The 27,979-nt window shown below is 35.6% G+C and overlaps 5 protein-coding genes across 7 annotated transcripts; 2 read left to right on the forward strand and 3 right to left on the reverse strand.

Moving 5' to 3' along the window:
- Positions 1–3,649: 3,649 nt before the first annotated feature.
- LOC120283506 (50S ribosomal protein L6, chloroplastic) lies at positions 3,650–6,495 on the forward strand. Its single transcript, XM_039290203.1, has 3 exons — positions 3,650–3,785; positions 4,716–5,024; positions 6,032–6,495. Exons 1-3 carry the CDS (start codon positions 3,754–3,756, stop codon positions 6,366–6,368), a joined length of 678 nt encoding a protein of 225 aa, XP_039146137.1. The 5' UTR covers positions 3,650–3,753; the 3' UTR covers positions 6,369–6,495.
- A 739-nt stretch (positions 6,496–7,234) lies between these two features.
- Positions 7,235–13,626, forward strand: LOC120249406 (conserved oligomeric Golgi complex subunit 5). Of its 3 annotated transcripts, none has more exons than XR_005532834.1 (4): positions 7,235–8,364; positions 8,834–9,307; positions 9,578–10,604; positions 13,125–13,626. XR_005532834.1 is itself a non-coding variant. In XM_039257896.1 (3 exons), the coding sequence occupies exons 1-3, from the start codon at positions 7,297–7,299 to the stop codon at positions 10,496–10,498; spliced, it is 2,463 nt and encodes an 820-aa protein (XP_039113830.1). In that variant the 5' UTR covers positions 7,235–7,296; the 3' UTR covers positions 10,499–10,752. The 3 variants fall into 3 exon arrangements, 1 of the variants encoding a protein (XP_039113830.1); XR_005532835.1 differs by having other exon boundaries at positions 13,266–13,626; XM_039257896.1 differs by lacking the exon at positions 13,125–13,626 and having other exon boundaries at positions 9,578–10,752.
- Positions 12,426–14,877, reverse strand: LOC120249407 (protein LHCP TRANSLOCATION DEFECT). The gene is made up of 2 exons (XM_039257897.1): positions 14,457–14,877; positions 12,426–12,929 (listed from the first exon to the last, which is right to left on the reverse strand). The coding sequence occupies exons 1-2, from the start codon at positions 14,724–14,726 to the stop codon at positions 12,672–12,674; spliced, it is 528 nt and encodes a 175-aa protein (XP_039113831.1). The 5' UTR covers positions 14,727–14,877; the 3' UTR covers positions 12,426–12,671.
- Positions 14,878–20,342: 5,465 nt separating this feature from the next.
- On the reverse strand, positions 20,343–23,163 carry LOC120283287. The gene is made up of 2 exons (XM_039289929.1): positions 22,810–23,163; positions 20,343–21,146 (listed from the first exon to the last, which is right to left on the reverse strand). Exons 1-2 carry the CDS (start codon positions 23,108–23,110, stop codon positions 20,452–20,454), a joined length of 996 nt encoding a protein of 331 aa, XP_039145863.1. The 5' UTR covers positions 23,111–23,163; the 3' UTR covers positions 20,343–20,451.
- A 690-nt stretch (positions 23,164–23,853) lies between these two features.
- LOC120283998 (probable serine/threonine-protein kinase PBL23) lies at positions 23,854–26,171 on the reverse strand. The gene is made up of 5 exons (XM_039290825.1): positions 26,045–26,171; positions 25,307–25,488; positions 25,029–25,218; positions 24,542–24,933; positions 23,854–24,285 (listed from the first exon to the last, which is right to left on the reverse strand). Exons 1-5 carry the CDS (start codon positions 26,169–26,171, stop codon positions 23,854–23,856), a joined length of 1,323 nt encoding a protein of 440 aa, XP_039146759.1.
- Between the last annotated feature and the right edge of the window lie 1,808 nt (positions 26,172–27,979).

Here is a 27,979-nt window from a genome sequence, read left to right on the forward strand (position 1 = left end):
ATTTTCTCTCAAACTGAACCATCTTGTCTCGAGTGAAGTACTTGCAAAAGAGGGCTTCCCTCAATTTCTCCCACGATTCAAACTCTTGCCCCTGATGAATATGAAGCTCTCCTTGGTACCAGTAGTTCGTCGGGCCCTTGAGCATGTACACCCCAAACCTAAGCTTTTCTTCTTCTATATACTTAATCACTGTGAATGCCTTCTCCATTTCCTTTACCCAAATTTCCACTTCATCAGGATTACTAGTGCCTTCGAACAATGGTGGACTGGATCTCTTGAATTCCATCACGGTTTTCTCCTTTGGCGCTGTAGCCAGAGGAGAACATTATAACTTCATGGTTACCCGCTGTATTCGTCCTCCCTTCAACAGGAGCTTCCCTAGCCTCTTCAGCGGGGACTTCCCTGGCAGCAGATGCATGTCCAAGCAATTTGGGAACACTTCTGCTAGCAACTCTACGAGGCGGTATTCTGCGAGGTATACCCAATTGGAGTTAAACAAAAAAAAAGAGTGTCAAATTAACTAGCTTATAAGGATATTCATGCTAAACTAAAGTCAGATCCCCTTAACGTTCTAAATCAGAAGGTTTTGTTCGAAATACTAGGATCAAAATTAATTGAGATCTTTGATACCACTTAGATTTGTCATGCCCCGAACCCGGCTCATCGGACTTAATGCGTCGACAAACGGGTGAATACCCACAAGGTAGAGACCAAGTGGGTAGGCAATGCCTCAATATTTGTCTCACAAACATAAAGTATAACAAAGTACCAACTTCACAAAAGCAAAAGAATTCAAGGGGTATATTAACCAGGTTTACAACTATGATCAGCGGAAAACTAAAAGTGCAAGAGTCAAAGCTTTAAACAAATAACAAGTTCCAGGTTCACAGACAGAAGAACTATTTACATGATAACCAACTAGTGTTCACTTGACGGCCCCGCTAAGCTGTCCACCACACACTTACTCTTGATCTAAAAAGGAGGAAACAACATTTATGAGCTTGATAGCCAGTAAGCACCCACTAAAAAGAAAAATATCGGGATCACATAACTCAAAACTTTAAAAAACAAGCTTAAGGATAACGGTAAGACAATAAATATTAGAAATAAAACCCAAAATTCAGAATATTTCAAACAAATATAATTTTCCAAATAAACAAGTATATATGTCACCTAAATAACTAATACTGAAAACAAAACATCAGAATTCATATATTTAAACTCGGTGACCCGAGTCAGATTTTTCAGAATTCATTTATTTATCCTCGGTGACCCGAGTAAGATTATCAGAGGCTATTATTCTTCACCAACGGAACAATGCCAAACTATAGTTACTTATCAGAGTCAGAGTTCATATCGACATGGTCAATGTTTAACCCCCAATGACAGAGTTATCGCAAGTTAGCTTGGGGATTACAAGTTACTGTATCAAAATATGTCGGGTCGAAAATAATTGTCAACCAGAAATAGTGAAATTCGGTGATCCAGTTTTTCTAATGAAAATAATTCCAATTAATGCTAATATGTGACAAGAATAATTAGAATTTAATCAAGCATGTAAAAACAATAATTAAAATATAAGTAATCAATAAGGGAACATACAATCCGAAATTACGTAAAGTAGTAGAATCAAATGATTAAATAAACAATTAAATAGATAAAAATCTATAAGTTCTGAAATGAATGAAAGGAATATTATTTAAAACCCCAAAACATTTAAATATTATATCACAAATGGTTTAAACATTAAAACCCAAAATAATTAAATAATTATGTAAATCATTACCGATAACCAGAATTTTTATATATACATATATATAGGTTTATATGTGGTTTACTTACCTGATGCTCACTGATTTTCCCAAATCCAATTTGAAACCAAATTCGTAAAAACCCGACTCGAACACTAAGTTCAAAGCTTTGAGATAGTTCATATGATCATAAAATAGATTCCAAATTTTCAATATTTCTCTAATATTCAACTATCTATAAACCATGTCAATTTAAATATGCAGAATGCTTGCCAGGAATTTTCTAACATAACAATAACACTCTAACTAGGTCAATGTAACAATAAATAGATGCCACCTTTAAAAAATCACCAGCAACAGACTATTCAGCCATGAAGAACCGGCCCCACCTATTAAGCCCAAACATTCAAAAGAACTAACAACATTCATAAATGAGATCAAGTTTGAAAAGGCTACACTTAAGGCTCACCAATTATTTAAGAATATACGAAGGCTTGGAGTATCATTCAAAGTAAAAATAAGACACATGTTTAAACAACAAAAATATCACCATTAAGGCATACAATTAAAGCACCGAGATGTTGAACAAAACTAAGCCCAAAAGTGCCTACTCCTTTCACTGTAGAGATATAAATAATATCCTCTCAAATTGGAAACCCCAAAGTACTCACTAACCCTACTTGAAGAGAACATGGATTTGGTATAATTGTGCTAGTCAATGTTTGATAATCAGAAATAATATACAATGCTCTGAACATAGAAATGAAGAGATGATATTAAAAGCTATGCAAGATTAGCAATTTAACCTCTCTCTATCTACCCAAAAAATATCAAATTGCCCTAGATAAGTTTGAGAGAAAATTTTATGCAGATGACCACAAGCTTCAGCTAGCTAGCCTTAATCCAACATGGTACACAAGTAGAGACAATCACACAAGGCATGGATCAAGAACAACTAGATCGTATCTAATGAATTACAACCCATACCACCCTAAACCTAAGAGATATAACTACGAATTTAATAGCAAAAATGCAGAGCATACACATATGACACATGTGATTCCTTTCCTTAGAATAAATTTGTGGAGAAAAATCCAATGCTACGAACGAAGAAACTCCTCTCTTCCTTAATGCATATAGGATCATGAAACCAGAGGTAGGGTAATGGTTATAAGTGCTTCTTTCTTAACCCAAGGCGTGGTCATCAAAGCGAGAGGCTTGCGGGACGTGGCTGGAATTTGAATTAACAAAATAAAAATTTTAAAACCGTTTTTTTTTTTAAAAAGATGCTAAGGATAAGGTATAACATGTTATTTAAAATTATAATAACATGGTGGGGTCCACACTCTCCTCCAGAGCCACCTCCCTGATGTATTGTTGCATTGCCATGGCATATGGCGCCACTATCTTTAGTTTATCAGACTTATATTTCTCTTCCACCCATAATAGATGAAGCTCAAAAAATCACAACGAAGAGAGGCCAAAGGAGTAGGAGAGAAAAGGCACTAGATTGTCATTGGGAGGCATATGCTCAGAGGGGGAGACAACGACGGCGATAGGGTGTGACGTGCCGGCGACCATGAGAGAAGAGCTAATATTGGGCTGGGCTTCATTTCGGGAGAGTTTATCTTGTTTTATTTTTATTTTTTAAACTTGGCTGACTAGGATATAGAATATATGTTGATGTTGACGCCACATATGCTGCCATCTCATTCGATTTAACAATTTAGGAAATTGGGTAGGAATGAGTAGCATTAGGGCTTGTTTGGATTAGTTTTGGAAAACAGAAAAGTGTTTTTTTATAAGTTAAGCACTTCTGAGTTCAAATTACTCTTTTTGCAAAGCCAAGGGGGGACTGAGAAATTTTGACATTGTCAAGGGGGCAGCATGTAAAATAACATCAAGAGTGGAGTGAAGGCAGGCCCATTGCGGATAGCGAAGGGAAGGATAAGAGAGAAGGCATTCGATCAGGCCAGCAGAGCTGTGAAGCTAAAGCGAAGCCATGGCGTCGCTCTCCGCTTCAATCCCTTCTTGGTAAGCCATTCGTGGACTCTCCTTCTTCTCTTTGCGTTCATATGCTATATACATTTGGGAGTTGTTTGTTCTATGCTTGTTAAGATCTTGGTCTGTGGATTTCTCTTAGGTTTTTTGGATTTCAGTGGATAAATAAGGCTTATTGTTGCAATTTTTCTTTGTGTTTTGATTTCCACTTGGATAGAATGAATGCATGCTTTTGGTTAGTGAGAATTTTGTTTCATTGTTGCTATTTGTTAGGGTTTTCCTTCTCTTGATGTGGATTTTTAAATGTTCATTAGGTGCTGGAAATATTGAGGATTTGGCAGTGAAAGATGGACCTTGGCTTGTTTCCTGTTTGCTGCTTTTTCTTTTGAGTTTGCTTGATTTTGTTTAGCAAAGTAACTCTATTGCTGATTTATTCTGCAAAAAAGATGAAAAGAAGATCAAGCAGATAGTTTTTTCTTTTTCTTTTTTTTTTTAAATTGATAAAGCAAGTTGTGAATGTGAGGAAATTTGTTGTTTTTTTATTGAATTTTGTCCACGAGAGTGAGTGAGGGTTAGTTGATTAGAGCAAGTTGTTTTTCTAGAAAGTTATTCAACTTTGATTAGAAAAACTATGCCATTAATTGTTTGGGCTTAACCCTTGATGAATGCAGGTTTTTTGTCCAATAATTTTTGTTTCGGCTTAACTTGTACTTCATTGTTGGATTTCTACTTTTGATATTGCAGCTATATGAAGTCTGGTTTTCCTGGTGAAATGCAAGCCATTCAACCTATCTTGTGCTATATTATAAAAACATGTTCTCCTGTTGTTTGCTAAGGCTTAATCCAAGAAAACAGTAATGATAGTTTTGTTATGCATCATTGAGGAGGCTAGGGTTCAATTCACTAGTTTTGATATTGATACTAACTTAATTCATTATTGGATTTCTATTTTTTATATTGCAGCAACTTGAAATCTGGTTTTCTTGGTGAAATGCGTGGGATTCGCATTCCAAGCAGTTCAACAAGTAGAGTTGGTTTTTGGAAGAAGCCAGTGGAGTGCAAGGAGTCTAGGATTGGGAAGCAGCCCATTGAAGTGCCATCGAATGTGACTATTATGTTGGAGGGCCAGGATTTGAAGGTTAAAGGTCCTTTGGGGGAGCTTTCAAGGACATATCCACGCGAAGTGAAAGTAGATAGAGAGGATTCTGGATTGCTGAGGGTCTCAAAAGCTTTGGATACCAGAAGAGTCAATCAGATGCATGGACTTTTCAGGTGAACTCTTGAAAGAATGTAATTTGTGGTAGCTATCTGGTCATTATCTTTAGTCTTTACTATATGATTTTTCTGCTTTAAAAGAATTCAATTTGTCATTCAAGTAAGAGTTCTCAATCCAATTTCCTTTATTGCAATTATCTTATCTTTGAATTGAATGTGTTGTATTTGCTCTTTTTTTTTTTGCCCTTGTACATGCTCGTGTATATACAACTATGCAAAAAGAAAAACTCAAAAGTCAAAACTGTCTGAAGTTCTAGGCCAAGTGGTTAAGGTAATCCATTTGTTATGCTGCAGAGGTTCTAAAAGTTTTTGCTAGTCAGAGTTGTTTTCACTATATGAACGACAACAATAAGTAACTTGTATTCTCAAATTTGACCTATTTGGTTTGAATATAAGATGTGTTTGCAACCAGAGAATTATGTGAAATTCTGAAGAGCTGCAAATTATGTTATCATGCATGTAGCAAGCCAAGTTTATCAGCTTAAAAATAAGCCCAATATGAAACAGGTGACTCATATTAGGACCAGTTTAGGCCATGATGTATACTTCAATGTTTCTGCATGGTTCGGGGCTGTTATCCTTGCGATCCACATAATTCCTGAGACTTTCTTGTGTACTACCCATATAACCACCTTGTGTAAGGATTCTGCCACTGATCTTATTAATAAGTCATCCTTATTATAGAGATCTTGTTTGGTTGGTGTTGGGGACAAGAAACTGTCAGTGTGTTAAAAGCTGCATTATTGTTACCCCAAGGTAAATGGTCCAATACATTTGTCTGTCAACCGAAAGAAAATGGTATAATGATCTCTTGCTTATCATTTATTTAAATATCAAGTTAGATAGAAGCCACTTTCATTATTCTCTTTGAGTGTACTTTCAGCAGGCAGATTATTTGCTCTGGCTGAATACATTATTCTTAAAGTCCAGTTTGATTTAATTTTTTCAGAAAAACATGATGCTTATATGTTCCCTTTGGCTCACATCGATTCACTTGGATGCAGAACCCTAACTGACAACATGGTTGTTGGAGTTTCAAAAGGTTTTGAGAAGAGACTTCAGATGGTAGGGGTTGGATATCGTGCCGTGTTAGAAGGCAATAACTTGGTTTTAAATCTTGGTTTCTCCCATCCAGTTCGAATGGCCATCCCAGATGGATTAAAAGTTAAGGTTGAAGAGAATACTAAAATTGTAGTAAGTGGATATGATAAGTGCTCGATCGGCGAGTTTGCTGCTTCGATCAGAAAGTGGAGGCCCCCTGAGCCATACAAAGGGAAGGGTGTTAGATACGCAGATGAAGTGGTGAGGAGAAAGGAAGGAAAGGCTGGGAAAAAGAAATAGGATTTAGGACTCTGTTTGTTGTTCATCCTATTTTAGATTTATGTGCATGTAACTGATGAACTAATTTTTTCCATTAAACTCTTTGTATTTTATAACTAAAATTTGAGGCAATGCTTCTCAGGATTTATTTGGTAGAAGAAATTCCACAGCAATTGTAAATTAAGATCACAATGTGTATTTTTGTTGTGTGTGTGTGTGTGTGTGTGTTTTTTTTTTGTTAAAGTTTCTTATATATCATGAAGTTCTCTTGTGTTCCAGACTAGAAAGCCCTTTTTAAGTTTGATAAATTTATAAAAAAAAATTTTACGCTCTTTATGTTTTTGAAAGCGAATTTGACAGTAGAGGCAGGTTTCATGAAATCGTTATCTAATTCTTAACAAATAAGATGGCACTCTTTTTTCCTATCATAACCGAAGGTTAGGAAAAATACCTTTTTTCACAAAATTAACAAAGTTGATGGTCAATAAAACTGAGTTTTTTTTTTTTTTTAGTGTTTATATTTTTATTGAAAATATGGATGTGTAAGATAGTAACTTCACAAGGTAGTAATTTCACCAGTATGCATATGCTTGTCTATTTTTGTTATAAAAACAATGAGTGGTTAGAAATAAAAAAATAAAAATAAAAAAACAGTTACGCAATGTATTAAATTGTACTTTAGTTGAAATTTTAATATTCTCATCATCTATTTTGTACATGATGGAGGGTATTTTAATGTAAGCCTAAATTAATAATGTTTTTTTACTTGTAGTAATTTCTTTTTATTTTAGTCCATTGAGATAATTGCTTAAGAAATGAATTTTCGTATATATATATATATATTATATTTGCAGCTAAACCCCTTAAAAGTTTCAGATTTACAAATATCCTTTTCAGTTTTTCATTTCCTCTCTGAGTCTCGCGCTTGGAGATCTGAAGCTCACCATCAATGGCGTCTCCCCGGATCCTCCCTTCTTCTCCGCTTCAGAAGCTCGCCACCTTCAAAGACCCCGCCCCGATTCCTCCGATCTCATCGTCCTCCTCCTCCCCTCTCGACGCCTTCGCCTCCGATCCCATCTTCTCCGCCTTCCTCTCTCCGGATTTTGACTCCGCTCGCTTCTCCTCCCAGGCTCTCAGCTCCGGATCCGCGGCTGCTCGCGCCGAGTCTCTTCACGAAGCCATCCGCCTCCTCCAGCGCCATCTCCGATCCGAGGTCCTTTCTCGCCACCCCGCCCTCCTCTCCTCCCTCTCCTCCCTTCGCTCCTCCTCCTCTTCGCTTTCCTCCCTCCGAGCCTCACTCCAGGCCCTCCACGCTTCCCTTCACCGTGCCCGCCTCGACCTCGCCTCCCCCCTTCGCCAGGCCCGCCACCATGCCCTCCAGCTCTCCAACCTTCACTCTGCCGCCGACCTCCTCCACCACTCGGCCCGCCTCCTTCGCCTATCCTCCCGCCTCCGATCCCTCCTCTCCCTCCCCTCCGACCGCCGCGACCCGGCCAAGGCCGCCGAGCTGCACCACGAGATCTGCCAGCTCTACGACGAGCGGGGCCTCGAAGGCATCTCCGCCGTCGAGGCCGAGATGAAGTGGCTCTTGGAGACCGGTGATCAACTCCGCTCCGAGGCCATGAGAGCTGTTGAGAAGGGGATGGATGAAGGCAACCAGAACGATATCTGGTGCGGGCTCCAGGTATTCTTCAACCTCGGTGAGCTAGGTCCTACGGTGGATGCCCTGTTGAACAAGTACAAAGGAATTGGGGTGAAGAGTGTTGGTGCGGCGCTTGATATGAAAGCTATATCTGCAGCATCATCAGCTGGGATTGGGGGCCCGGGTGGCATTCAGAGGAGCGGAACGCCACAGATAGGCGGCCGGAGGAGGGCCGGAGAGGCACTTTGGGAGAGGATGGGAAGGTGCATGGATGAGTTGCACAAGGTTGTCACTGCAGTTTGGCAGCTTCAGACTGTTCTATCAAAGAAGAGGGTGCCATTCACGCAGGTCTTGTTCCTTCATGAAGTCTGGCAGGTGCGTTACCAGTTCCTCTTCTTGGTAGTAGTTTGCTTTATTTTATTGAGACTTTCATGCGTGCATATTGTGTTAAGATACTAGATGAATTTGAAAGCTGTAGACTTTATATAACTTCATATATCATTCTAAGTGCACCAAGCTTTTAGATATCAGTTGTGTTGGTACGTCTATGGATTTGTTTGCCAATCTTGCATCTTTCTTTCATGAAAAATGAAAGGTCTTGTGCGGTGAGGTGATCCACTGTTGATTGATTGTCTCTGGGAGGCATATGTGAATTTCTCATGTCTTCACTATGGTGCTAAGGTTTTCGATGAATTTTGAATCTATATTTAATATAACTTTGTATATTTTTCTAATTGCTCTAAGTTTATAGATTTTGATTGGCATTGCCGCATTGGTACTTGTATATGGATTTGTTTACCAATTTTGTATCTTTCTTCCATTAAAGATCAAAGTTATACTGTAGGAAGGTGATCCACTGCTCACTGATCGCGTCTGGGAGGCACTTGTGAAATCTTTTGCTAGCCAAATGAAAGCCGCCTTCACTACGTCAAGCTTTGTTAAGGAGATTTTTACTCATGGATACCCGAAGCTCTTCTCTACGGTAGAGAATCTTCTTGAAAGGATTTCACGTGATACTGAAGTAAAAGGGGTTCTTCCGGCCCTGACCCCTGAAGGGAAAGATCAATTGGTTATGGCCATTGATATGTTTCAGACAGCCTTTCTGGGAGCCTGCTTAAGTCGTCTATCAGATTATGTTAATTCCATATTTACTGTCTCTGGCAGGGGAAGTATCCCTTCTAAAGATCAGATTTCAAGAGTTATATTGCGCATACAGGAGGAAATCGAGGCTGTTAAACTGCATGGGCATTTGATGCTTCTCGTCTTACGTGAAATTGGCAAAGTCTTGATTTTGCTAGCTGAAAGAGCTGAATACCAGGTAGACTTCTTTAAATTATTTTCACAATTGTCATAGTAGTAATGGTTGCTACCTTGTCCTTGCCTTCAATTTTGATCCTGATTTGGTGGCCAAGTCTTTGGCAATATTTAGAGTGTTTCACGTATGCCATCAGTTAATCTTTTTAAGCTATTGGTGCATAACTTTGAAAGCAACTCTCTACGCTGACAATTTTCACAATTCTTGTATTGGTTTTAGTGGAAATTCTTTTCTATCGATTGTCTTATCAACAAGCCTATGCTTCTATTGTAGATATCCACTGGTCCTGAAGCTCGTCAAGTCACAGGTCCTGCTACTCCATCTCAACTTAAGAACTTTGCGCTGTGCCAACACCTTCAAGAAATTCATGCACGCATATCTAGTGCAATTATATCTCTACCACCAGTAGCAGCTGAAATCCTATCTCCTTCTCTTGGTGTCATCTATGGAGTTGCCTGTGACTCGGTGACTTCCCTTTTCCAAGCTATGCTTGATCGCCTTGAGGCTTGTATTTTACAAATCCATGACCAGGACTTTGGAACCCATGGAATGGATTCTGCAGTTGACAATAATGCATCTGTTTACATGGAGGAGTTTCAAAAATTTACAGTTCACTTCAGAACTGAATTCCTGTCTAAGCTTTTGCCCTCATCTGCTTCTCGGTCAGAGACCATATGCACAAGACTAGTTCAGAGAATGGCTTCTCGGGTCTTGATTTTCTTCATTCGGCATGCCTCTCTTGTTAGGCCACTTTCAGAGTCTGGCAAGCTGAGGATGGCAAGGGACATGGCTGAGTTGGAGCTTGCTGTTGGCCAGAATTTATTTCCTGTTGAGCAGCTTGGTGCACCATACCGAGCACTTCGTGCTTTCCGACCTGTTATATTCTTGGAAACATCTCAACTTGGAGGATCTCCACTCATTCAAGATCTGCCACCAAGTGTGATTCTTCACCACCTTTATTCTCGGGGTCCTGATGAGTTGCAATCACCACTTCAAAGGAACAAGCTCACACCTCTTCAGTATTCCTTGTGGCTTGACTCACAAGGCGAGGATCAGATCTGGAAAGGAATTAAAGCTACTCTTGATGACTATGTGATGCAAGTTAGGACTAGAGGAGATAAGGAGTACAGTGCGGTGTATCCTCTCATGCTTCAGATCGGATCATCACTGTCTGATACAAGTTCATCTCAATAATCTTATGCTGTGCCAACTTTTGATTCACCAAGGAATTTGCATTGTTCTCAATGGATTTCTTGTCTTACCAGTGGAAGTTTTGCTAAGTGGCGTTTACCATCAGAAGGTACACACTTTGTTCTTCCATTAGTTGTTTTGCCTGATGATTTTACTAAGATCTTTTGGCTTTTAAATTGCTTTTCATTTTATGTATTTGATTCTTTGTATCTTCTGATCTATAAGAGCTTTGCTTGATTTTAGCTCCTTTTACAATATGGACAACAAGAATACCACCCCTTTTATTTTTTATTGTCAGATTTTTGTGCAGTCAGAGAATTTATACAGTGATAGTGTTCATGATAATGAAATAGATATCCTGTTTTTGATATGCTGTTTATTATTTAAAAAAAAAAAAAGGAAATGCAAATGACCTCTTGGTTTGAGCAAGGATGTTATTTTACAATCCTCTTGATGTGATTTGAGGTTAGATTTTTCCTGATGTCCATGTTTGGTGGAAATAAAATTTAAGTGGTGGACTTCTAGACTAGTGGTAAACAAACTTTTTTTCGTCTTTCTGCTGATGTTACCATGCAGTGTAGCAAGTTTTTGTTAATTTGTTTAATTGGATGGAAAATAAATGAAAATGGAAGAAAATTCAGTATGCTGTTCACCCACACCTGTTGTTGATTTCAGCTTTTGTCTATTTTCGTTATTCCTTTTGTTTTAGTCATTTACTCAATGGACCAAATCTGTTTGAGAAATTGGAAGTTTACCCTTCTAAACATTAGTTTAAGTCACACTTTCATGAGAATAATAAATATATGATTTTGTAGCACTCATATACATGGCATGAAAGCAGAACACAATATTAATGTAAAATATCTAGTTAAATAGTCCAGTTAAATTAACTGAACAATCTCTTCTTCATCTTCCTTTTTAACCTTGAATCTGTGTTGTAGGGGGAAAGTTTGAAACTATTTATTTATTATCAATAGTTTGTCCTTTATTTGTGTTTTGCAATTTATTGATTCTTTGTTGCTGTTTTAATTTAAAAAAAAAAACTATTATTTATGAAAATTTGATTTGTTGGATTGTCCTTTATTTTTGTTTTGCAATTTATTGATTCTTTTATGAAAATTTGATTTGTTGGATTGTTAAACAACTTTATATGTAATATTTTTACATTTTGCATTTTTAAAAATTTGAAAATTATATCTTTGTTATTGCACTTTCTTATCATTTGACTTATATTTCTGACAACAGGAAATTGTATTGTTTTATTTTTATAAATTGACGCAAAATGAAAATAATATAAATAATAGTAAATAGATGAAATAAGTAGGACATTGATTAACTTAAAAATTAATGATGACGTATTCTTTACCCAAATAGAATAAAGAAATATAGTTCGTTTGTGGAGTCATGTTTCACAATGTATGTTGCTAGTATTTTATTGGTGTTGCATCCTCAAGGATAATTTCATACTTAAATATTTAGATATTATTAATTGAAAAATATGGAATCATCTTGAATTATTTGAACTACATTCGATCTAACTCCTTGGATTTTTTGGCATGCATTACTTGTGACATTATTTTCCATTAATTATTTGTATCAATTTTAAATAAGCATAAGCCTATTAATTTGGGAAATTACTGTGATTAGGGTTTTCCTTTTTGTTTGTATATACATTCATGTGGTTGCATATCTGGAATAATCTCAATTTTTGAGAAGGCTATTTAATGAAGACTAATTTAAAAAAATAAAAACTCCTATGTGGTGTAGCAGATATATTACATAGCCCAAATAAATTACATTAATGCGAGACTATTAGTTATGCTAAAACTCTTCACTTGAGTCAGAAATCATTAGGTTTAAGGTAAAACAAAATAAATGGCAAACCAAGCAATGAAATATGAATTTCCTCATCAGGACTTTGGAGCTAACATGCTGACAATTTCAGGCTTTAAGAAACATTAGTTCTCCAACCATAACTACAAACAGATCAAACAAACCACTTCAGCTGCTCAAAATATCAAAACCCAGAATCTACACATAAAATAACAGGTTTTGGCACTTGAAATAAGAACATAAAAATACTGATCTACATTCTAAATGAGCAATACTTATTGATACAGACAAGCTAATAATTAAGCACAAAAAAAAAAGCGGGCTAAATTAACAAAACCATGAATCATGCATTCTTGACAGAAAACCCGAGAATGAATTCCTTGATCTCATCACTTGCTGCCCTATCCAAGGCTGTCCTTCCATCGCTATCCTTAACATCATAATTGGCACCAGCCCTTAAGAGTTCCTCAATTTTCGGTTTATCACCTTCGGATGAGGCCATCATCAACAGGATATCTACGGGATGAATGTTTTGATTTAGAAGAATCTCCATCTTATCGTATGAGCCTTCAACCGCTAGCATTCCCATGTAATTAAAATACTGTAAAGCAAAATTAAGCACTCTTAGGTATCTAAACAATGAAAAACAATAAATTTCTAAATAAAAAAAAAGGTTGTTTCTGGTGAATGTTACACCTGATTTTTCTTTGAAGGTCATTTTAAAGAGAAATTTTCATCTGGAAAACTTGACAAACATATAATTCTAGTGACAGATTTACTGTTTTCTAATTTGCAGCAAACTGTGAAATTCCATTCCTTCTTTGCAAAAAAGATGCACATGTTACATTCAACCATGAATAATATGGCAGCATACTATATTTGCGGTAACTTTTGTTCTTAATTACACCTGCTATAATAGCCTTGATGATTTCCATAGCACAAATCAACCATGAGGAGGATTGGGATCAAGGAGGAATGAGTTATTATTCAGCTTATTTGTGGTTCTTGTTTCGATAATAAACTAGTATTTCCCTGGTAGTGATGCCTTATTCCAGAATAAGCTTAAGGCAGTGTTTGGCAACCATTTATTTAATCCCAGAGTACTGTAAATTTTGGGATTCTATTCAAAATTATTCTCAAGTTATTTCATTGTACATTTATTTCAATTTGGTGTTAGAGATGTAAGAAGGTGTCACTTACTCTACTTGTCAACTGTAAGATTTTGGTTAGATAAATGAAACCATGAAACAACGTTTTACAGTGTATTAATCCAAACATTCTTTAACTTCAAATTGTTATTTGGCAGCTTATTCTAGAATTAAGACATAAAAAAAGTGGAGTTTAGCTCTTAATCATAATTTGTTCTCTATCCAATCACACCTGCGGCAAGCTATCAAGAATTATGAACATAAAAGGCAACCAAGCATATTATTTGGATTCGATCCAGATTCCAGCCTGAGTTGATATTGATATCAATGTAAGCCGGACATATTATTTACCAGCCCATATTTTACCCAAAAATGTAAGCTAACAGAAGGGTAAACCTAAGTTATACATGCAAATCCATTAATATCCCCACTTGCCATATTAATTGATGTGGGACTTAATCACTCTACTACATCTAAATTCCCAAAAATTTCACTTGATGAATTAACATGCACAAACAGTGATAGAACACTTTTGCCCATCCATAGAAAAACATGTTCTTCTTCCATTCCAGTTTGGTAGCATTCAATCCAATAAATAAGTAAAATTTTCTTTTTCCAAAGGAAAAAAAAAAGTGTAATGTGAATAGGTTTGTTCAAAGTCTACATGAAAATTCACAAATTAAAACAAAACAAAAACACTAGACTAGTTATGCAGTACTAATTCCATTCTATAAATTCAATCCAAAATTCCCAAAAATAAGTAAAATTTTCTTTTTTCCAAAGAAAAAATAAAAATAATAACAGTGTAATGTGAATAGATTTGTTCAAAGTCTGCATAAAAACCCACAAATTTAAACAAAACAAAAACACTAGAGTTGTGCATCATTAATTCCATCCTTCAAATTCAATCCAAAATTCCCAAATTGAAAAAAAAGGGGACAAAAAAAGAACACTAAATTATGGAGAAAACAAAACCTAACCTGCTCGACATCATCACGGTCGAAATCATCGCGAGATTGGCTGCCATAGATGCCGGCGCCCTCAGAGTCCTTGCGGAAGTTGAACCAGCTGGTGGCTCTGAAGCCGGAGGAGGCGTGCCCTAGCTTGGACCTCAAGCTAGAAGGGCGGAGCCATCCAAGCCTCCTCGTGGCGGAGATGAATGGAGATCTCAGCGTCTCCACCGAGCTCGAAGAAGAACTCACCGCACGCCAAGAGATTGGGAGATTGAAGCCGCAAGGGATGGACGCCATTGCCACTGCGAACCCTTCTCTCTCTCTCTCTCTCTCTCTCTCTCTCTCTCTCTTCAATGGAGCAATGGAGCAATGGAGAGGGAGAAGAGCGAGGGCTTCTCTTCTCAGTGGGTACACATGGAATGGAGAGGATGGTGATAATTGGTCGGACTTTATCCATTTTCATCCGTGAGACAGGGATTAATATGTAATTTTTGTTTGAAATGGATATATGTGATGATTTCAGGGATTTATTTGTAAATTTGAGAAGAGTAAATTATTTATTAATCTTTGGGAATGTTTATATGTCTTAAAAAGAAGACCTTAGTCTCTGTAGATGTTTCACTTGACTTCATGTACCGAAAACGTCCTGGTCTGTAACATTTTAATCCTTTATTGTTTTTCAAATTTAATTATTCTTACTAAAATTACTTCTTTGCTTTTTCACTTTTTTTTTTTTTTCTTTTTTCTCAAGCTTAGAGGATTGGGATTAGCTAAGACGGGTGATCAGTTCAATTTGACCCTAAAAGGACCATTTTGATTACGGTTGAGCTTGAGTGTTGGTTAGGTGAGTTCTAAGGTCTGAAGCGAACCCGCTTTGCTTGATATACCCCGGGATTGGGGCTAGGGGTAGCCTTGCCAGTCTCAAGAAGCTCCTCGATGCAGGGTCGAGTTTGGCTGGGCTCAGCAAGTTTCTAGTTCTTTGGTGAGGATTCTTTACCTTAGAGAATTTCTCGGGACCCTGGTGTAAACTTGCTGAGATTGGTAGGGTGCATTTGTTTGTCCTCATGCTTGAGTTTGCCAAGGCCGATGGAGGGGGAGAGCTAATTGTAGTCTTGCATGGGTTCCCACAATCATTGGGAGCTCACACATGATTAGGTGAGTCTCGCCAAGCTCATCGGCTTGGCCACTACGTGTTCACAAACTAGATGAAGAAAACAAAATAAAAAAAAAAGTAACTTTATTTAAAGAGGGATATTTGAGGTAGATATATGGGGTGTGTTTGTTTGAATGGACTTCAATGTCACTGAATTTCTAAATATCATGAGTTCAAAAATCCCTTATTTTTTTCAAAGGATTTTAATTTCATTTTATCTTTCAAATTCCATCGATAAGGGGTTTTGATTTTTACAGCCAAAACGATTGTAAAACAAAATTTGGAATTTCAAATCCCTCACATGACTGACACAGAAGGGATTCACGAGTTCATCCGAGAGGGTGAGATGACCTCCTTGCCACCTTGCTTCTTCTCATCTCTAGCCATTTAACAGATCCGACGAACGATCTTTTTTTCATGAAGTGTTATTTGGGAACCTTTTTTAAATTCCCATGAAGCTTTGACTTGATTCTAAGGTGCTTGAAAAACCTCCACCTTCTCATGACCAGGTCTTGGAAATGCTTGTTTGAAGCCTTCTATGGTATGTTTCCTTTCTTTGTTAGTTTAAAAAAAAAAAATATATATCAATTTTAGTTAGTAGCTTTTTTATAGTAATTATGTGAAACTAGCTCACAAAGGTGGCTAGTCCGTATATTAGTGAATACCCAATGGTTTCTTATTGTAGTGCACACATGCATGCCTAACTATTGTAGACTTTCTATCCAAACGATACATAGATCAATTGCTTTATGTGGCTATTGAATGTGATCCAAAATGTTAAAGAGTCCTGTAAGATTATGCAGACCCTTGGTTTAAATACCTGGTGAGAAAGTGTGGATGTTGGCCGGTTTCTATAGACTAAAGTTTGACAATTGTTGAATATGTTTCAGAAAAGGAGATCATGTAAGAATTTTGAGAGTGCATGTGGAAGGAATTTTAATTATGCTAGTCATTTAAAGTTTTAATGGGTGGAGACATCAGTGCTTCTATAATTAGTGTAAACATAGATGGGTACAACTTGACAACTTGATTTTATATAAGCTAAAATTGTAGCTCCATAGAGAGCTTTGGATCACATATGCATAATTTATACCGGTAGAACTATACTAGTAAGTTTATAGCTGCTTATCAATATTAAAGACATAATTTGTACTAAGAAATTCAGACACTTGCTCCAATGTTTTAGTGGGTTGGTCAGCATAGTTTAATGGTGAGAGTAGATCTAAAATGATGGAAAACTATTTTAGGCGAATATATTTAGCTATACAATTTGAAGCTTATAAAGAATTTTAATGGCTAGTGCACTTTTAAACTCTAGTTAACTATGTTGAACTCAAAAGCCATAAATGGTAGTTGGCAGCAAGTGGAGGCAGAGCTAAGATTTTTTTCAAGGGGGCAAACAAATCACTATAATTATAATGAAACTAGTAAAAAAAAATTTGGAGGGAAATATGAGATCATCAAATAGTAATTAAGTAGATCATGTACTTAGAATTATTATCTTTTAAACAAATTGTGTAGTGTTTGCTTGTGTATATGTCTTAACTTTGTTTGTTGTTTGGTGTCTCCTAAACTAGAAATAAATATACCACAAAAAAAGGATGAAGTTAGGATTACTCACATGAATGCCTTAAACCTTAACTTTGTTTGTTGTTTAGTGTTTACTCTTATACAAGTCTTAAATATATCATGAATGCAGATTTACTTTTTATTGTTTGCTTCTATACATGCCTTAACTTTGTCTGTTGTATAGTGTATTATATCCAGTATATTTCGTTGTTATCAAGATGATTGCTTTTCTTATGTAATTTTTAATGATGACACCATGCATATGGTCTTCACTTTTGTTAGTTCCAGTGGGTGTAGTGTGGGTTAGATTTCACTCAATCTCTTATGCAAACACTCACACAATCACACAAACCAAGAGAAAAGATGCACATGAAATTAATAATCCAGTTCGGCACAACACTTGTCTACATCTAGGGGTCAAGCCAAGAGATAAAATCCACTAAAATAGGGGAATAAAAGTGAGTATAACTCTCACACTCATTCTCACAAAGGTAAACAAGAACCCTTTCTAGATTGCCCAATGCCATGCGGCCCACCTGATGGCCTTGACTGAGTCATAGCTTCCGTTGCAACACGACCTGTAGACACCTATAGTCTTCCTGACTGTGTCCAAGTCTAAGTCGATGTAGTTGAATCCTCCTGATCTCCATCTACCAGAAATTAACTCGCCTTCTCACATCCTTATCAACAATACCCTTGCAAGGGTCGCACCCACACAATGCGTCTCTATCATACCGAAGATAATCTTCAAAGGATCTTCAAATCTTTCTTTCCAAACTTGGCCTTCATTCATTCAAGTTTGGTCTTCACACTCTTCTTTGTTACCTAAATTGATCTTCTAATTATCCAAGCTTAGTCTTCAATCTTCTCTTTATATAGTTTTGTCTTCATTTAGCTCTGCCCATAAATAGTTTCAATGAAATCTTGGCCTCCAAGTTGATCTCCCAAGCTTGATTCACTAGCCAAATATAGATGTGTCTATATATGGTCATTGCTTGTACTTCAAGAGTGATCCTCCAAGTTGATTGTCTAGCTAAAATAGCTCCTCCAAAGAGAGCTTCATATATTCATGTCATCTCTTGCCATATCATCATGCTACCTCATCATATTTGCCACCTCATCACGCTTTGCTATGTTACCATTGACACGTGTCAAATGATGCCAAACATAGAGCCTATCTCTAACAACTTTAATTCTCAAAAACCATTTATTTTTTCTCACCTCAAAGATTATAATGCTTTTATATCATTTTATATGTTAAAAGCTAATTTATTTCTTAATAATCTTGTATTAGATGGATCAATTTGAGGAAGATGATGAACTATACCTTATGCAAATAATAGTTTTAGTTGTGGCCTACATCATATTATTAATGGTACATAACAAAGATGTAGAATTCATAGAGAACTATCAAAAATAAAGTTAGAAATAAGGGGAAAATATTTGTTTAGGTTGATAGATGGGAATGATGCCACTACTATCAACATGGTTTGAATGAAGATGTCATTTTTTCAACTATGTTTAATACTAGGTGGAAAAAGGGCTTCTAAAGATACCATACATATGAGTGTGAAGGAGCATTTATTAATGTTTTCACACCATAATCCATACCCAATGCAACCGTGTTATTGTACATAGTTTCTTGAAGTCTGGTGAGACTGTTAGTAGATGCTTCAACACGTACTATTTGCAATTAGTAAATTGTAACATGAGTATGTATTGCCACAAAGTACTCAAATTCCACCACATATGACAGGAAGACGCACAAGATATCCTTATTTCAAGATATTGTTATGTTAGATTTCAAATAATTATATTTTTGGAATGATTAATTTTGGCATATAACATTCAATATTATTACTAAGATTGTATAGAGGCCCTAAATGGGGCATATATACATACTTCTGTCGCAGCATTTGAAGTAGTTGTATTTGAAGAAAGAAAACCTTCCCAATGCAGAACTTCTTGGTAGTTGTAGATTTTGACCTTCGTTTCACTTCTGTTCTAGCTGGTTAAGAAGGATCATCACATGATTCTTTAGTTCTTCGTGATGTATTAGAAAGTCCTTGAAAATAGCATGGAGTTATTAGGTGTCAAAAAAGTACAATAGTGGGCAACCTTTTAAATGTTTTGTTTTTCCTTGTATTTATTATTTCATGTATGATAGGTGTTTTATAAATCATTTTGAATTGAAACTTTGAATATTTTTTTTTTTTTTTGACAAATGCAACAAGTGCATATATAATCAGGGGTGTGCACGCAACTAGAAATTGATCATTCGGCCATGCGCTCTCACTCGACGGTATGGGGATTAGGTTGCAAGCCCGCTCCCACACCAGAGACCTTTTGGTACCATTACGTTCAATACGTTTTGAACATGGTCAATGAAAGTCCCGTAAACCAAACCTTATGCAGTGGGGTTCGTATTGCTAGACCTAAGGCCTTTGGCCTTGATATAATTTTTTTTTTTAATTCTTTATTAATTTAGGAGTTACACGGTACTTTTTTTTTATATATATAATTAATTTATTTAGTTGGCATAAAAAATTGCAAATATGAGAAAGGGTTTTATGTAAATGCCCATATACAATTAGCTTATTATGTGTGAATATATATTGTATAGACATACCCCTCACGTCCACTTAATTGAATATTTAACATTTCGTGTGTATATATGTATATATGTATGTGTATATATATGTGTGTGTGTGAAGACCATATATGTATTCTTTTACATTATTTATTTTCTCCGTTTTGAATTACAACTTCATAGAATTTCTTTATATTTTAAGAACATGTTTATTCATATAATTAATATATTTATAAACTGAGCACACTTAAGCAGAGTGCTGGTGTGAGCCCTTGATACTTGCACCCAAAGGTGATGCCTTATGATTCTAATATCCAGCATAGTGACCTTGTCAATATTCTTTGATGGTTTATTCATTTTTATTAATAATGGGCAAAAAAATTTTGCAGTGATTTAGTGTACTAAACATGTCAACTTTTAAAGGGAACCGTGAATATATGTTAATCTCAATTTTTTAGGAAATATAAATGAAAAGGAAAAACTTTACAAAGTCATATTTGCAATTACAAGTTTTTCAAGGGGCGCACATTTAAAACCATAATACTTCATCTCCATAGAGAAGCAGCTTCCATCACAACACACAATTCACAAAACAAAAACATCAGCAGAAAACTTGAAATTTTAAAACATAAACATCTCATACATCATTCTTTAAAAACCCTAATTTCAAATCACGACTTCGGGACAAATAGATATAATTGTGTATTTAGTTACACTATCATCCAGGTCAAATGTCGGTGTCGTATCCACTTGGCTGAAATGTTGATTCCAATTGCAAGTGCAGCAAGCAGAAGTGGCAGCGGCGGCCTTCTTCTGGTCGATGTAATTTCTGCAGTAACACTTTCTTTGGAAGACCTAGAATGCTGAATGACGGCGAGAGTTAAATAGGAAGCAATAGTTATGAATCTCACCAATGGCTCTCCAACTGCAGTCAGTACTGCCACTGATGGCAAAGCAGCTGAAACATCATCTCTCTTCTTGAAAAAGCGTGAGTAACAGAACATACAGGGGAGAAGCAAGAAAAACAGAAATTCTGGAACGAAGCCCTTGATAACTCCAACCCCGATCAAGCCTGAAAACATGAGAAGGTATGGTTGGCTGTCAACAGAATCAGGAACAGTGGCTTCAGCAATGGCTAGTACTGTTGATGTGAACAAGATTATTCTTGTGAGCTCAGGAACAGGAGTGAATGCTACTATGTTTAGATAAGTGGAGCGGATAAAAAAGAGGGTGAACTCGATGCATGTTATGAGGCCTGTGATTGGACCGCCAATGAACTGATATATGAAGGCGAAGACAAGCTTGAACGGGTACCCCACAAAATGAAAGATGGCTAGAGTTGCTTTCTTCCAGTTTGAGAGCTCCCAAAGAACAGTACGCCAAGTGTAAACAAGAAATGCCAATGCTGTAAACCATTTCAAAGCAGAAGAAAAAGAGCAAAATAAGTGTCTTACCAATGCTAATAATTGCATAGCAAAATCTCAACTGATATAAGGACTAGAACCACAATTTCAAAGAAAATGAATACTGATCATGGAGTTCAGAAATTATTGAAAATTATGTTGATATACAAAAGTTAGTTTAAAAGCTGAAGAACAAAAAGGGTTGATATGACCATATAATTTGAACATAACCTTGTAGAAGCTACCCGCTACAATTCTTGTGTACTGCTGCAGATTGTGACATGTTACTCCCAGCTACTTTAAGGGAGAACTAAGAATTACAACTTGGGCTATTTTCTTTGTAATCACCAGTAGTGGTGAAGCACCAATGTAGCTTACTTGGGTTAAAGTATCATTTACACAAAAGGGTGAAGTAAGCTGTTCTCTGGTAAAGGCAGAATCAGCATCCATAAATGGAGGAGGTAGAGAGTAACTAAGTACAATCCATGCCCCATTATCAGGGAATGCCACTAACTTTCTCCCTGGAGTTCTTGAAAAGAAAAAATATATATTTGCATTTTAAATTAATAGCAAAAAGAGATGCCTGAGAAACTTGCATCTCATGAAAAGTTGGTATTATCAGTAAAACAAGAGAGCACATGTCAAAGAGCTCAAAATTAGCTAGAGATTAATGAAAATCAAATCACATGCGGCTCAAAATTTTCTATTAGTGATGTTTCAAATAATAAATGAACTAATTAGACATCAAGTTTCAATTTCTAAATGACAAAATTGTTGGTTATCAAAGAGAAACTAACAATATAGCAGGATTCAAATGCAATATTAGGACCCAAAATGTTGTCAAAATCTTCTAGGAGTATATCAACCAGACAACCACAATAATCCATAATAGTCCATCAATCCTTCCAAAATAAGAGCTTCACAAATTTAGTAAGCATAACTGAAACACCACAGGCTGCTACTCAAAATCATGATCTGAACTTTGAACTAATCTTCAGTATTCCCACAGTAAAACTCTAGGCAACACACGAGACTACATTCAATATTGTATATAGAGAAGGGTAAATACACACAGCTTCATCCATAGTAGTCTAGGCTGTTTCGTCAAGTCTTACTTACACATGTTACATATAGATAAGCATCATGTGACAATAAAGATACAACAGAATCATTCATTCTAGAGTGAACTAACTCAGGTTCCACATGAAATGCACTGGGTTTAGGCAGAAATTTGCCCATGGCAGTCAAGTTTCTGTTAAGAAACACTTATTACTATATCAAAGACCATTTTTTCAGTAACATTAAATGTGTTCATACCAAACAGGATAAAAATAGATCCTAAGAGTCAAACTAAATGGACCGAAAAAAAAAGAATCCTTGAGTTATGCCCTAGCATAAAGAAACAAACAAGAGCCTAATTTGTGACATTATAAACTATAAAAGCCACCAGTTCATATATTCTAAAGAATCATCAAACTGCAGCTTTTCAATAATCAAACAAGGCATCCAAAGTTTTTCAATTTGACCATGTAGCACGTACCATCAACTCAAGACAATTTGAAACGAAACAGCAAAAATTGGAAAAACTATGACTCAGATTCCAAATCGAATTTCTTCAGCAAGTTTCCCCAGCGCATTCATAGCAAAAAGCAAGTTTTTTCATACCGATAAACCATGGCCACCGAATAGGCCGATCAGGAACCTCCTTAGTAAGATAGCGAAATCTATCCGGCATCGTGCTCCGCCCCCTCAGCTCGTCCTCCTTCTCCTCTCCTCCTCCACTATTCTCGGCACCAGAATCCACTGCATTCACTCGAGGGAACCTGGACGCCAGTGGAGAACGGAGACGAGGAATTGCGAGAGCCAAAGGAGGGAGAAGAGGCCTGAGAAGCAGGGCACGGCGAGGAGGAATGGGGCTAGGCTTTATGAAAGGAAGGGGATGGAGGCGCATAGCCATGGCCGCCATGGCCCCCCAGGGCGCAGCGGATGAAGGGAAGGGAATGGAATGGCTTCAGTGAAACCAGAGGAGAGAAAAAGCTGAGGTTTTGGGGTTGGGCTTTTTTACATATAACCCCCTGAAATTGTAAAAATGTTACTTTTCAAAGAACTACCATAAATCTACTATAATTATTTACTAGTCTATATCACTTTCCTCACTCTCCTCCTAATTTCATTAAATTTTACTCCTCTGCTCCTTTACTCCCTTTGTTCCTTTTTATCTGTCCTGAATAATCGAATCTCACAAAAATATCACATAATTTAATAAAAAAACTAGTTATCTTTCCAAAATTACCCTTAATTTATATCTTCATATTTCTCTCTTATATTAAATTTCAAAAAGAGAATTGAATAGAGTTTTAGGGTAATTTAAAAAAAAAATAATAAATACTCCTTGATGTTTAAAAATGACTGATAAAAAAAACACGGGTTTATGACAGATAAAAAAGAACGGAGGGAGTACCTCCTAAACAATCTTTTCAAAGTTAAAAAGATACTCATGTAGGACATGATTGCATGAATTTGTTCATCTTGGACACTCATAGTTTATGGGCTAAAATTAACATTTTTCAAAAGCTTTAAATCATTTGAAGTATGGACAAATGCCGAAAATGTCGAACAAATATAAGCACAAAACATTCCATTTTAATTCAATAGTATCAATAATAACTGTAATTCTTGAATCACAACATCTAAAAAGCATCATACTTCTCAACTGTGAACTTTATCAGAATGTTGCTGCTCTAGTTCCATGCTACCACCTTGATGATTAACTTCATCTTTTTCATCTTTACTTTCAGACAAATGACACTCTTCTTCTTCTTCTTCTTCTTCAATTTGTTGAGAAGATATTGCATCTTTCTCTTCATTTGTTTCATTGATGACATTCTCTTCTGAACTGGCACAAGATAAACTCCTCGGCAAGCTTTCTTCCATGCCGAGTGTGGATTTATTATGCGAAATAGTAAGATATTCTAGTGCGGTAACAACATCGCCTATCAATGGTCGAGTGCTAGCTTCTTGTTGCAGGCACATTGCTGCAACTGCAAGAGCTTGATACAAACCCTTTACAGGGTAGTTTCCTTCTAGTAGGGGATCAGCCATTTCTATAAATCTCTTCTTGTCTTTGAACAATGGTTCTGCCTGCATTTATAGTATTATGTGTCAGTATAGAGTGAATATAAATCACAGTACAATATGATAAATATTGTCTTTCCATAGAACTTAGTTTGATGTTTCATAGACTTGTTCATCAACTTCCCCATATGAAACAGTGCTCAATCATGGTGTTTACTGTCGAAAAAAATACATAAATAAAATTCATGTAACTAAATTTATCTTTGATGTTAGTTTTAGTAACATATAATTCAATGCAATAGATATGAACACAAGAACATACCCATTCAACAAGATTTTGCTCGCCTGATGACCTTGCAGTATCGATTGCTCTTCTCCCTGTAATTATTTCCAAAAACACAACTCCGAAACTGTACACATCCGACATTGTTGTTAACTGACCAGTGAGTGCATACTCCGGAGCACAATAACCATAAGTGCCCATCACTCTAGTAGACACATGACTCTTATCTCCGACCGGACCAACCTTCGCTAAACCAAAATCAGATAATTTCGGGTTGAATCCTTTGTCAAGAAGTATATTAGATGCCTTGAAATCTCGATATATCACCGGTGGATTGGCTACATCATGTAAATACTCTAGTCCTTTTGCTGCACCTTCAGCTATTCTCATTCTTGTATTCCAATCTAACGGTTTCTTATTTGGCGGTAGATCTGTTATACATAAATAATTTCCTTGATACTATTAGAAATATTTAGATATTATAATATATGTATCAATATTAGATTTTGACTTTATATAGTCATACCGAGAAGATGATCCTCTAAAGAGCCCAAGGGCATGTACTCATAAACTAGAACTCTCTGATTGCCATCAGCACAATAGCCAAGCAAATTGACAAGATTTTGGTGATGTAACAGGCTAAGCATGAGTACTTCGACGAGGAACTCTCTATTCCCTTGTAATCCATTCCTGTCTAACTGCTTAACAGCTATATCCTGCAGAAATACACCGAAATTTCATACTAAGATTAATGTTTGTTGAGATTTAACACTGAAACACAATTGAATAAAAATTTCAAGTTACTTGATTTAAGTCTTCCAGATGTCCTTTGTACACTCTTCCGAATCCTCCTTCTCCCAGCAAACATTCATCTGCAAAGTTTTCAGTTGCAGCTTCCAACTCACTGAATGTGAATACCCGAGTCGCTGTATCGCCACTGCCAATCTGCAGAATCTCTTCGGCTATTGTTCTATGCCTCTGGTTTGCTGTACATGTATAATTCTTGCATTCTTTAGTAATAGAACATTAAATTTATAGAAGTCACACTATGTATCTCTTCAGATTTCATTCAAGCAAAAGAAGCAGTAATTCTCTACTAATTACAATTGAGAATAAAAGAGGTATAAATATATAGGAAAAACTGTGATCAAAACATTCAAGAACATTCCCAAATGTGTAATCAAAGATCACAATTAATAAGCAGTAAATTTCCCCCTCATTAAGTTAGAGCATAAATCATAAACCTTCAATTTAGCTAATGAAGCTGTTATTAAACATTCAATCCAACCACAAAGGTCTCTTAAAATTTAAATAAAGAAAATAAAAATACTAAAATTAATTTCATCTGTAACTATCTCCCATAAAGAATCAATAAATCACAAAAACCTTGTCTTCAACCAACAACAACGCATACAACCACTGAAATCAAATATGTTTTAATCCTATGAAAACTAATTAATCATAAATAATGCATTTAAGAAGAAGAAGAAGAAGAAGAAGAAGAAGAAGAAGAAGAAGATCAATATAACAAAGTAATGATACCTGATTCAATGGAAATGTTATGAATTAGAGAATGGAGTGTCTTCCCTTCCCTTCTAACCTTTGCACTTCTTCTTGAACTCCTCTCCTCCTTTGCATCAGAATTAAAACAACAACAAAAGAAGCCCATCACCTTTTGCCCTCCCACTTTATTACTAAAAATTTCACAACTAAAAAAACAAAAGAAATCTAAGGATGATGGCAACTTCTAATCATAAAGGAAGAAGAATTTCAAGGAGGGAGGAGCATGATCCATGTATGAACAACAATTTGTTGTTAATTTTGATGGAAGGATTCCTCTTCTTGTTGGATTGAGGTGTTTGACAGAGCATTGAAGGCTAAATTGGGATTTTGATGTAAGTTTATGCAATTTTTGGGGTTTGGTTTCCCGGGAAATTCGGTTGGAAATGAGAGAAGAGTTTACATGTGGACAAAGTGACCGTTAGTTGTTATGGTTGTAAGGGTCTTTCTTAAGAGCGAGTTTAAAGGACAAACTTAATTTATAAGATTTCTTTTAATAATACAGTCTATTAGTAAATACATTTTACAAACCATCCAAAATATTGTTTTGGACATTCTCTCAAAATTAGAAAAAAATAATAGATATACTCTACAATGACAAATCAATTGGAATTGCAGCAAAGTATTGCACCTCAACAGTCTAATTTCAATAATACAAATTAAACAGAATACACCTAAAGCCAAATTTGTAGCATACAAAGCATTGAATTTTCTTAAATATTATCATGGAATCAAAGTCAACAATTTAAAAGAGACCAAAAAAAAAACCCCCCGAAATTAAGAAACTTAAAATAAGAGAGAGAAACAGAAGAAAAGAAAGAATGAAAGCTGTCAGGGTTGGGGTTCCTATATATATACTGGTATTTGTTTGTTTGGAAAAAAGAAATTAATATTAAAAAAAAAATATATAAATATATATAGGGGTGGTTGTCTGTGAATAATAATATATATATATATATATACCTTTAATGGTTTTTTCCCCTTTTTTTTAAAAAAAATTGTGATACTCAGTGAAGCGAATGCAACTCTGTAATAATTTAAAAAATATAATAACATTAATAATATGAATTAGTTTTTTTAAAAAAAATTCATACAAAAACAAAACATCCACGTCCTTTCCTGTCAATACAGATTTGGTTATAATATATAAAATATAATATATATTATAATATATATTATACGGGTTTTTCAATTTTGAAAATTATTTATTATTATTTTACATATTGTACATTTCAAATATATTTTTAAAATACTATATTATTTGCTATTATATATAATAATATATACTAAATATATAGTATGTCACTTTACGAAACCCTTAAAAAACCAAAAATAAATAAAAAAAACACCAAGGGCATTTATATTATTATTCGGAAACAAACACCCCACTATATATATATATATATATGGGAAAAATAAAAAACAAAAAATAAAAAATAAAAAACAAACAAACAAATACCAATATGTATATGGGAAAAACCAACCCTAGCATTCTTCTCTCTTGCTTTCTCACTCTCTCTCTCTCTCTCTCTCTCTCTCTCTCTCTCTCTCTCTCTCTTTCTCATTTTCAATTTATCTTCTTCATTTAAACAAAAACCAATATATATAATCTTTAAAAAAACTCAAAAAGAAAGAACAAACGAATACCAATTTATATATATATGGGAAAACCAACCCAAAGTTCCAAACTTCCTTCTCTTGCTTTCTCAAATACTCTCTTTCTTATTTTCAGTTTATTTAATTTATTTTTTATTTTAATGTGTTTGCTAACTAATTTCCATATTACTGAGATTATTGCTGAGAAAAAAGAATTATACACGAACCAACAATCCAATATATATGTATATGATTTAACATTTAAGAAATAATAAGAAACTATTCTAATAGAACTAAATACATATATTATAATATAATAAA

Source organism: Dioscorea cayenensis, chromosome 19 (assembly GCF_009730915.1).
Source record: "Dioscorea cayenensis subsp. rotundata cultivar TDr96_F1 chromosome 19, TDr96_F1_v2_PseudoChromosome.rev07_lg8_w22 25.fasta, whole genome shotgun sequence".
In the NCBI taxonomy this organism is placed as follows: Eukaryota; Viridiplantae; Streptophyta; class Magnoliopsida; order Dioscoreales; family Dioscoreaceae; genus Dioscorea; species Dioscorea cayenensis.

Coding starts and splice junctions, on each gene's coding strand:
- LOC120283506 (XM_039290203.1), top strand. CDS start 3,754: ATGGCGTCGCTCTCCGCTTCAATCCCTTCTTG. Junction 3,786..4,715: donor TCCGCTTCAATCCCTTCTTG/GTAAGCCATTCG, acceptor TTTATATTGCAG/CAACTTGAAATCTGGTTTTC. Junction 5,025..6,031: donor CAGATGCATGGACTTTTCAG/GTGAACTCTTGA, acceptor ACTTGGATGCAG/AACCCTAACTGACAACATGG.
- LOC120249406 (XM_039257896.1), top strand. CDS start 7,297: ATGGCGTCTCCCCGGATCCTCCCTTCTTCTCCGCTTCAGAAGCTCGCC. Junction 8,365..8,833: donor TCCTTCATGAAGTCTGGCAG/GTGCGTTACCAG, acceptor GTTATACTGTAG/GAAGGTGATCCACTGCTCAC. Junction 9,308..9,577: donor CTGAAAGAGCTGAATACCAG/GTAGACTTCTTT, acceptor CTTCTATTGTAG/ATATCCACTGGTCCTGAAGC.
- LOC120249407 (XM_039257897.1), bottom strand. CDS start 14,726: ATGGCGTCCATCCCTTGCGGCTTCAATCTCCCAATCTCTTGGCGTGCG. Junction 12,930..14,456: donor ACCGTGATGATGTCGAGCAG/GTTAGGTTTTGT, acceptor TTTGCTTTACAG/TATTTTAATTACATGGGAAT.
- LOC120283287 (XM_039289929.1), bottom strand. CDS start 23,110: ATGGCGGCCATGGCTATGCGCCTCCATCCCCTTCCTTTCATAAAGCCT. Junction 21,147..22,809: donor TCGGTGGCCATGGTTTATCG/GTATGAAAAAAC, acceptor AATGGTTTACAG/CATTGGCATTTCTTGTTTAC.
- LOC120283998 (XM_039290825.1), bottom strand. CDS start 26,171: ATGGGCTTCTTTTGTTGTTGTTTTAATTCTGATGCAAAGGAGGAGAGG. Junction 25,489..26,044: donor TAACATTTCCATTGAATCAG/GTATCATTACTT, acceptor ATACATGTACAG/CAAACCAGAGGCATAGAACA. Junction 25,219..25,306: donor ATCTGGAAGACTTAAATCAA/GTAACTTGAAAT, acceptor GTATTTCTGCAG/GATATAGCTGTTAAGCAGTT.